The sequence below is a fragment of the Diadema antillarum genome, unplaced genomic scaffold (genome assembly GCF_040938485.1).
Source record: "Diadema antillarum isolate AM-2024a unplaced genomic scaffold, OU_Dant_1.0 seq00001684_RagTag, whole genome shotgun sequence".
NCBI lineage: Eukaryota > Metazoa > Echinodermata > Echinoidea > Diadematoida > Diadematidae > Diadema > Diadema antillarum.
Genome location: NW_027272379.1, coordinates 154,674 through 165,697, shown reverse-complemented (window position 1 = coordinate 165,697; position 11,024 = coordinate 154,674). Strand labels below are relative to the sequence as shown.

The 11,024-nt window shown below is 35.8% G+C and overlaps 1 protein-coding gene across 1 annotated transcript; it reads right to left on the bottom strand.

The window, feature by feature from the left end:
• Positions 1 to 4,584: 4,584 nt before the first annotated feature.
• Positions 4,585 to 9,269, bottom strand: LOC139711685 (transmembrane protein 208-like). Its single transcript, XM_071623544.1, has 4 exons — positions 9,182 to 9,269; positions 7,840 to 7,995; positions 6,825 to 6,961; positions 4,585 to 6,276 (listed from the first exon to the last, which is right to left on the bottom strand). The coding sequence occupies exons 1-4, from the start codon at positions 9,185 to 9,187 to the stop codon at positions 6,066 to 6,068; spliced, it is 510 nt and encodes a 169-aa protein (XP_071479645.1). The 5' UTR covers positions 9,188 to 9,269; the 3' UTR covers positions 4,585 to 6,065.
• Between the last annotated feature and the right edge of the window lie 1,755 nt (positions 9,270 to 11,024).

The following is an 11,024-nucleotide window of genomic DNA, read 5'->3' as shown; positions in this document are numbered from 1 at the left end:
TGCAATTTTCAGCACTCATGACATTCTGGAACAGTAATTTTTTCACTGCTTCAAGTAATAACAAGGTGTTGGTATGTGTTACACATTTGTTTCGCAGCAGTAACAGAACCTTTCATTGTTATACAGCTGTATTAATTGTAGTCTTAAAAAATTCACTTCTATTGATTTATAATCAACCAAGCCCCTGTGACTTCCTCTTACGTTCCTGTACATACCATTCACTTAGTTTTGTATCGAACACCATATGCATATCTTGTCATCAAAATATATTCATAGAGATGAATTAAAGAAACTTAGACTTGATCACTTCATACTTTATGTTAAACTTTTGTAATACTCTAGCTATGAAACAACCTTTAACAACTTCACAATGTGCAACTGTAATTTTGACAATATGAAAGGCACACAGAATAAATCTACCTGAACACATATGTGTATATACTTCTTATGTTACAGCATCACAGCTTCATAGATGTTATTCAAATTCATGAAATTCTTCTGTCGAGATGCTTTCATTGCAACTGATTGACAAATTGCCCTGCATCGACGTAAATAAGCACTGAATTGATCAGTGTTTTAGTAGTAGTCATGATAAAAAATCATGGGCCTATATACTCGAGCAGGATTCGAACCCACGACGGGGGGCATTTCATGAAGCATTTTTGTCCGACAACTTGTCGGACAAATTTTCTCCCAGCCAATCAGATGCAAGGATTTCAGTAGCTTTTAACATTTTGTCAGACGAAATATCTGACAAAACGCTTCATGAAATGCCCCCCTGATCACCGGACAGGCGTCATCTCCACTTGTTGTTTGTGAAAAGCCTGTTTCAGAGCAAAACAGCCATTGTTTAGGTTTTCTTTCCCTGAAGCTCCACAATGTCACCTTTCCCATCAATCTGTCATCTGGATAAAGGTAGGTCACAGTCCAAACCTTGTTGATATAACCTTGGATTATCTCATATCAGTGGATAACACAGATTATTGCAGAGACAACACACTACAAGATGCACTGTTTGGTGGAACTGTTGATGGTAAATGCTCATTGTTTTCATGTTTTGTAGCATACCACATGAGGTATACATTGTATGGATCAAACTGCATGCTATTTTTTTAAGCATTTCTGTTTAAGATGCTATGTCCTCTGTAAAGTTTGCAGCATAGGAAAAGAAGTTTGACAAATATCAAGAGACTCCACTGATACAATATAATGTACACATGCATAGACACACCTAAAAAATGCATTCTTGAAATTCGTTACAAAGTACGTTAACATACACTGTACAGAAAAAACTTGAATTTAGTGAAAAGTCCTAAATTATGTAATTGGCATGAATAGACAAAGACATGTTATTCAAAGACCTGTCATTCATGTTCAACATGTACATTTCTTCTTTTTTTTTCTGCCAGCCTCCAGAAAAGGGAACTTGCTAAAGAGTACCAGTAGATTACTTTCAAAACTTTATCAAGGAGAAAGAAAACCTGAAGTGGGAAACTCAAATTAATAAACTGGGTGACATAGTTCCAACTCCAATTTTCAAGTACAGTGTACAGTGTATTGTATGACATCCACTGGCTTAATTTGATTCATCTGGAATAGTGACAAACTAGATCTTAAACACTTTGGGTGGTATTCTGAAATCCTTCCTAGGAAGAAATTTCTTCCGAAGTCAGGATTTTTTCCTAAGTGGTATTCTGAAAATCTTCCTAAGTTTCTTCCTAAGTAGATTTAGGAAGAAACTTAGGAAGGGGGCGGGAATATGCAAATTTCTGACTTAGGAAGAAGTTGGTATTCTAGAATGCACTTAGGAAAGAATTTTAGGAAAATATTTAGGAAAGCTCCACCCCTGTCCTAAGTACGTTGTTAAGAATAGCAAACTGCAAGCATCGTGATAGGTGCGCTTGTCAGTCATTGCGCGCACATGTACTTTGATGCGCGAAATGAGCGTGAGAAAGGGGACATGCCGCGCACTCGTGTATTTGACCCTACGTCATAGTAATATGCGATTGTCATTGGTTAGTTCCTTATGATACGGCATTTCGTATTGGCTTAGGAAAGGACGTGGGCGGGGATAAGGATGGCCTAATTTGCATTAAGAAGTGCCTAGGAGGAAATTTCAGAATACCAATTTTGTCTTTCCTAGGCACCTCCTAAGTTTCTGACTTAGGAAGAAACTTAGGAAGAAACTTAGGAAGATTTTCAGAATACCACCCTCTGTCTACATTCAGATTTTACAGTTAAAAAAATATCCAAGCTAAAAGCCTTCAAAGCAGAATCAGTGGTTGAGGAAACTACCTGGTACACATTTTGAAATGGTTCACTGTTTCACGTGTAAAGGACAGCTTTATTCATAAACTGATGGCATAAATTTGTACATGTAGTATGTTTGTATAACCAGGTTGGGAAAATAGATCGTGTACATGAGATCTATAGTCTGTTCATTTGAGGGTTGCCCTGATGCAACACAAAAATACAATTTGCCGTGCCTCCATTGGTATTATTGAGCGAGTCAAGTGTAATTTTGGAAACAATGGCTTTCAAACCTTGGTTGTTAGTGGAATACAACAGTAGCTGATTAGTTTACAGGATCATTGATATCTCTGAAGATTTCTGAAATTCTCTCTCTTGTGTTCAAAGTTGTATTTTCTAATCTTTTTTCTCTTTTTTTTTTACCTTAGATTGTGCTTGACATATTCTTCCTGAGTTTAGGAGACTCTTTCAATGTTCACATAAAGACTCTTATTCAATTACATGTATAGCAAAAGGCACATCCACAGTATATAACCAGCTTAGTACCAGACAGAGGCAGCTAAATCACACAGACCAATCGTTCACAGCGGTATCCATAGTGGCAAACTTTTGACCAATCAGGATTCAGAGAGATATCAAATGTTCCTATGCTGATCAACCCATAATACACTAAGAGATGAAGTCTAGCATTACATTTGTCTTGTGCTAAAGCAATTGCCGTAATAAAACAAATGTGATTAAAGGGGGATTCATGAAAGTACAATGTAACTATAGGATCTCATAGCCCTTCTCATATTATCTTGTATAACAGCATGCATTGGTCCAGTTTGGCCAAATGTAATGGATACATGGAAAAAAAGAAAAAAAAAAGAAAAAAAAATCTCCAATCTGCATACCTGCCAATCCTAACATTTGCCAAATAGGGATAATTGGGAGAAAATAATGCAAAAATATGAATTTCACCCATTTTCCATTCATCACTACAGTATTAACAAGTGTTAGGTTGAATAAAGCTGAATGAAGATGAGTATCAGCAAAACTGTGTACACAAACTCTTGCGTAGGGCTTTCTTTAATTTGCCACATCAACATTTATCAACAGGACAGTTTATTCCTTTAATATTCATATCATTTGTAAAGGACAATTATCAGCAAAGGTTGTATTTAGTGTGTGTGTGTGTGTGTGTGTGTGTGTGTGTGTGTGTGTGTGTTTTGTTAATACGCTTATTCCCCAAATAAAAATATTCCCCAGTCTGATCTATACTGCCTAAATGCATTATGTATTCATTTCTTTACCATGTTGGAATATTACTGAACTACAATTGGATGTGGAAACTTAAAGGTTGACTACCAGTGGAATGTATGCAACTTACTTTTACTGCTACACTGAATATGCATAGAAATGAAGCAGCTGGCTTGACACTGACTTCTTCTCTCATTTGAAAACCACCACAAGAACCTTGCAGAGGTTCTGGTTGCTTTGAAGTCTTCCTGTTTGTGGTAAATGCTCTCATCTCCAAGGAAGACTCATTTTACAGAACGTGTCTGAAAAAAAAAAAAAAAATCTTTGTACAATATACGCAAGACTGAGTCTTTTCAATTCCTAACAGCAAACAGCTGATAATTTCTCTCATCGACACAAATTTCTACCATCTCAAACCACAGACACTTTTGTCCCATTTTGATAGAATTTAGCTCCACAACTAGTTACTGCCATGTCATTTTTGAGAATCAATCATTTTCATATACATGCGCAAAGTTCATATATGACTCTCAACCTGCAACATAACACCAAAATATTGCCCTATATCTCTAGTTTTCCAAACAAAATGCAACATATCCAGTGATACTCTACAATACACTCTAATAAACATATCTCTGTATACCTATTCATCACAATCCACTCACTCTGAGTTACATTTGACCCGTCTGACCTGCCTGAGTTCAATTTTCTAAGCTAATCAAGTGAAATGCACCCAAATACTTCACTACAACCTTTGACCTCTGACCTCCTAGACAAGACACCTAAAATTTGAGTCTGTGTCCATTTCACTTCTTAAACCAATCTGATCAAATTCATGTTTCAAAAGTTATGTCCTATAAACAATACATTTGACCTTGAATTTTGAACTCTAACATCAGAAATAACAATCCAGGTATCATTCTTTCCTTTCTCTTAGTTCAATACAATTTCTAAAGCATCAACACAAAATTGTTACATTTCAAAAGTTGACCTTGATCACTGATCTCAACACCATTTCACAAAGACTTATTGCAATTAATCTTGAATAGATTTACTGGATGCACCATGTCTTACTAAATTTTATTATATGTAGTTAATTCTTGGCTTATCAACTGAAGCAGGATTAGCAATCAACAGAATAGCATTTCAGAAGCTTATACTGACATCGGATTTACATAAAATCTTGAGTATATATTGAAAACTGGAGAAATGTATTAAAGTTTGCAACTTATCACTGTATAAAGTTAGATTGTACATTGTATTTCACTCCATAATTTTTTATTATATTACGGCATTTGGCCATAACCCTGTTATTTTGGGGCCATTAACCCCAAAGAAATATAGTACTATTTGTGTGATAATGCATGGCCTTTCTCAACATAGCCCAGGGGACGAAGTGAAAGTTAGTTTTTGAAAGAAATTTCAGAAAAATATGAAAGTACGTGTTTGCCCTAGTTGACCAATCGCCAGCTGCATGATGACCATGAAATTACTGTGCTCTTGTTGTTTCTCAATTTCTTTTTTTATTTGTTTCAGTGGGTTTTTTTGTATAGTTCAAATGCCTGCTTGATGAAGGAGAGGTATGAGTATACAAATGTTTGCAGCATTTGGGAGAAAGTATGGTACAGAAGAACAAAAATCCAAGGCAGCATCTGAAGGTAACATTATAGATGTGAAACCTCTTGTGTCCAACAAACTGTTAGTTACAATACTCTTCACCAACTCAAGTAAGACGTATGATATAATTTGTTCATATTTTCAATTTCAGTGCCTTAACTTCACCTCAACTCATCCAAATACACAGAAGGTTTTGTCCCAGCTTCATCTAAGGGTACATTGGACTTACCTTGAACTGAAGTTGATCTTTGGTTAATTTTAAAGGACTGAATTACATGTTACTCTAAAATAGTTTGACTCTTCACACAGAAGACGATGACAATTTATATCAGAACGATTTCAGCAAAGGATGATGTGGATTCCTGTTACAAAGACTACTTCCAAATGAAAAAGTTTGGTAAACAGCAAGGAGTAAGATAATTTCAAAGATTCTTTGTTTGTTTCTATTCAGGGCATGACTGCTATCACAGAACAAATTTGAAGTGGATGGTAATAGACATTTCTTTTCATTACAAATAACACCAGTGTGAAGCAAATATCGGCTGTCTTATCCTTCTAATAACAAGAGGAAAAATCCTAGAATGAGCATCTAGATATAAAACCAAACATGATCTTTCGAAAGTATTTTACACTTTGTTAAACATGGTTTGGTTGTAACCTTTCAGATGTTGTTCTTAAACTTGTATGATATATTGGGAGGAAATGGAAGGGTTTGTTTTGTACTAGATATTGGTCTAATACCAAAGATGCATGGCTTCTAATGAAGTTGAGGCACAATCTGGTCTTTCTCTTTCATGCAGGGACACACAAAGCTATACATGTAATAATGGATGTACTTCCTCTCATTTACGTGTACATTGTAGTTGGGGACTGCCTCAAAATACCCCAACCTGACGACCCTTTTGCAATGACAGTACTTCTAACTACAGGATATACTCTACAATCTCTACAGCTACTTAGAATCTTCTATTTTGTCGTCTCTCCATCTTCTTCTGCTTCTTTTCATCAACTTCAGGGGGTGGTGCAAATATCCATGGTGACAGGATGTTGACCCAAAGGAGATAAAATGCTCGACCAGGCACGACGAACCATATCAGCCAGAAGTATTCTGAGAATATCCCTAGAACCTGTACAATTGCTGTCACCAGAATGATGTCTTTGATGTGTCTGTAGAGAATGAAAGTTTAGAGGAAAGTCAGCAAAGGCCAATCATTCAGGACTAAATTACTCTTAAATAAAGAGAGGGCTCACATATTGCAGCCCAAGTCAGCAAAGGCCAATCATTCAGGACTAAATTACTCTTAAATAAAGAGAGGGCTCACATATTGCAGCCCAAGTCTTGAAATGAAATGCAAAGAATTAAACACACTATAGATTCATAAGTCACTTCACTTTTATCAGCAACTCCATGCATTAAACATGCTATATTTACCACAATACAAATTTCCTTACTGTGACAAGATTGCACAACCATGACTCAAAGAAAAAATAAATCACAGTGACCAAGTTATATCATCTTATACTCTCAACAAATCATAATGAAATAATGCTAATGTATCTAAATATATTCAAAATTACATCCTGAGTAGTGATTTGGGCTCAAATTGTAATGAAAATAACAAACACCCGTAATCTGCCTCAAATAACTCTATGAAGTAGCAAATACAATCTAAGATAATTTCACATTCTGCAAATAAAGAAATAGTAAAACTTACTCTCCCATTCCAGATTGCATGTTGAGATCCAGTCCCCCATCTACAACTGCCCCCTTCTCGGAATATTTCGGCTTGGCCATCGAGCTCATGAAGTGATAACAACCAATGTAAATTGCTGATGCAAAGGCTAAAACAAGCTGCAAAAGGGAGAAAACAAATATTGAACAGCTTGACGAAGAAAGAGAATGGATGGGCAAAATGGGGGGAAGATTTTTAGTTACTATTTCTACTCAAGAACATATTCTGCATTGTCTTTGCAAACATGGTGTCCCTTCACAAATATTCTAAGTATGTGACATTCAGCTTTGGTGTGTGTGTTATTTGATTTACAGAAGTTTGAGATGTGGTTGCTGTTTTTATTCTGTATCTAAATACATTTGGAGAATCAACTCTGACTTCTGGATTCTCACTTAATTCTGTATAACAATTAGTATTTAATGATTCTAACTCATCCACATTTCATGTGCCTTTTTAATCTACAAGTAAGAATTCATCTACTTGCTACAGATGTCCACAAAGTGCCATGGTAATACAATGTATCCAGTACTTTTATGAAAGTGTACATATGAAAAGACACAGCAAATAGAAATTTACAAGTAGCAAACAATACATAATTCCCTATTGTAAAGTACGTATATGTATATCTCAGTCTGGGCCTGCAAAATAACATTACTCTAGAACATGGAAGAGAGTGTAGAGAGATCCTTTACATCAATGTGTTCTATAAATGGGTCTTTAAAATGATGTGTTCACTTTTAACTCATTAAAAACAAGTGGATTTTGCTACAACACACATTTTCCATATAGACACCTACCAAGGTATCCTCAGGACCAGTCTTCAGTGAGTTAATAATGGATGGAATACACCTGTATATTCAATGGCATTTTACAGTCTACACCCTCTCTTTGTGTGACATCCATGTTAAACTTCAGTGATACACATCCAGCCTTGATACAAATAGCGATTGCTGGCACATGAATTATACATACTGACATTATGTAAACACAATCTTACCCAGTTCCACCAGGTGAAAGATTCATATCTCCATAGCAGCCTCAGTACCACATATATGATAGACGCTGCCAGCATGATGTTGCTATAAAATTTTAGTGTTTCAGCATTTTCTGTTGCAATCTGCTTTTGTCCCTTGGTTGCTACCTTGCCTTTGGGCTGTAGAGGGAAAGAAGAATAAATCATTGAACAGTCATTTTGAAATTCCCAAACACTTGTTCACATCTCCTGTTTGATATACAAGTTGACAGTAACAATAAAATTAATCTGACATAAATGTTGCAAAACAATGACATTCCAATATGCTGTCAGGGACATTTTCATCATCCCATCATTACCTAAAGGTATGATCTGATTTAGCCCGACCAGACGCTGTAAGTACACTGCGCTCCTATGTACCTACGTACAGCGACTGGGCTGTGTATATTTAGATCTGATTCAAACTTGCTTTTTTCTATTTCAGGTATGGCATGCTCATAGTTATGATATTTGTCTGTTTGTTTGTTTGTTTTCTGTGAATAGAAATTATGACACACATTAGAAAACAGAGACATTGCTACATCAGCCATTCCTGTCTGGCTTATTGCATGAGGTGCTACAATGAATACTTCTTCAAAGTTCATAGTTATCAAACAACAACAACAGCAACAAATCCTTGAGACAAACAATGGAGTGGAATATAATCCAGTGACTGATAGATAAATTTACTGGTGGCAAACAGCAAATGTTAAGAGCAGGAAAGACCACAGATGACTTAGAAATGCCTACAAATGAAATTCTAGTGTAATGAAGGCAACAGAATATTAGTATCACGAATAAAGAAGATAGATAACTTATCTTTTTGATAGAATATAGAACCCTATCTTAATGAAATAAAATCAAATATAAATTTACCATCACCATAACTAGAGTCTAACCTAAAGTGTGTTAGACTGGATTCTTAATATATTTCTGTGTGACAAGATCAAGATCGATGATCTGTCGCACATTTTTGGTTTCCTTCTAAATACTTTTCATCTATGGAATATTACAGCACTAGACTAGATAGCCTATCCTATGTATAAGTCTTACTCTTCACTTGGCGGTCAAAATGGCCTGCAGACTGCAGTGCAGTGCCAGTGCCAGTGGCAGTGGTACGTACTGCACTCACACTAACCTCACAGCATAGCTACAAAATACAAACGTGGAATGCCAGGTGTGGGACTAGTCTACCAATAGTAGAATTCTATTCTAGCTCTCATTCGCTTGGCAGAAGTCGGAATTGTCAAGTTTCTGCTCAAGTGCCTAAAATAGAGTAATATGAATTCCATGCCAATTACGACAATAGGAAGAATAAAATACTTACCGGCATGATGATGATTTCACACTAGAGCCGGCAATGACAATACTTTCAGATGGTAACAGCTGCAGTGCAGGGTAGAGAAGGTTAAATATTGTTGTAGCGCGTGTTCCACGTAAAAACACATTGGCTTCAATATCTTGGGAAAACAGCCAAACTAATCGGACAAGTCACACCAAAGTGGGCGGGTCCTCGACTCTGTCTTCAGTGGTCTCGTTGTACGCTTCTTATTCTGAAATTCATTATTTTCCTCTTCCGATCTGCATTATGAGATGTACAAGCGGTTTAGAGTTTGTTTCTTCAACATTGTTTCTACAGGCATCACTTGAATGCGGGGGAGGGGGGGGGGGGAGGGGGGCGGAAAAACCGAAGGCAAAATATACCCTCGCGCGGGAAAAATAGGGCTCGAATATTCAAAGCATGGCTGTTTATGCAGGAATCTTTTTGAGGAGAAGGGGCAGGGGAGGGGGACGTCCGATCACCGAAGGTGAGGGAGAGGAAGTCCCCTGCCACACGATGGATTTTTAAATTTTTATTAAGATCAAACGATCTGGTGCAAACTTTTTTTGGCGCAAAATTTGTAAATTTTCCAATTAAACAAAAGTAATTCAAAGAAATGAATATTAAGCTCGAATATGGAATCTGTCCCCTCTTGTGTGTTTTCATTTCATTTCATTTATTTCCGCTCTCATAATTGGCTTACAAACTTTGCATTAAAAACAAACAGACAAACAAAAATACATGGTGTCAAATATGATAGTGGCGGAATCATGAGAAGCACAAAGTAGGCTTATTGAAAATGATCCCTTAAGAAATATCGTGATGTAAATATGTGTAATCATTTATAATCATTTGTAATTGAATTGAAACAAACATAAATACAAAATGCGATAAGATTCACAACTTGAAATCAATCCCCCCCCCAAAAAAAAAAAACCCGGATACGTGTAGATACGAAAGAAAAGAAGAAAATTCCATATTTAACTATTCATCAACTTGTAACTTAATTGCATCAAAAAGATATTGTTTATATAATCTTTTAAATTGTCTTACGGTACAAGATCCTGAAAACTATATTCAAATTATTCCATAAAATAGTACCTTTGTAAGATATTGATGACTGCGTACAAGATGTGCGATTTAATAGGAGATGGATATTCTGAGCATTTCTGGTATTATAATCATGAATTGAACTATACAGGGTAAAATAATCAGAGAATACATCAGGAAGAAGACTATTCTTAAGTTTATACATGAATATTGCAGACTCTAATGAAATTAAATCTTGAATAGGTAATATTTGTGTTTCTAAAAACAGAGGTAAACTGGGGAAAGCATATGTTGAATTGGTATTAAACGTACTCCCCGTTTTTGTAATTTGTGTATTCGATCAATATTCTTATTAAAAGTGAAACCCCATACAATATTGCAGTAACAAATGTGGTGAAATCAGAACATGGTATGACATTTTAAGGACATTTCTAAGAAGATACTGTAATTTATACAAAACCCCTATGTTTCTTGATATAATACTGGCTTTATATGGTCAATGTGATAATTCCACGATAATCTTTCATCTATAATTACTCCTAGAATTTTGTGCTTACAACTCTATCTATTTTCATATTCTTAAAATACAGTTGCAAATTGTGGTCTGTTATAATTCGCATACCAAATATAAAATATGTGAGTCTTCACTGTGTATAAGTCCGTGCTATAATAACAATGAACACAAAAGAAGGGTGGTATCCCGTTTCCCACACGAGGGAAATTAAGCAAATCTAGAATTGAAATTCAGTGATCTAGTGTGCACTTTGAGCGGCACATTTGGAAAATGTTCAATAAAAAA

Bases quoted from the DNA above. Each gene is read 5' to 3' on its own strand.
- LOC139711685 (XM_071623544.1), bottom strand. The intron at 6,962-7,839 runs GTAAGATTGTGT...TCCCTTTTGCAG, and splicing joins CTTTCACCTGGTGGAACTGG to CTTGTTTTAGCCTTTGCATC. The intron at 6,277-6,824 runs GTAAGTTTTACT...CATTCTCTACAG, and splicing joins ATGCAATCTGGAATGGGAGA to ACACATCAAAGACATCATTC.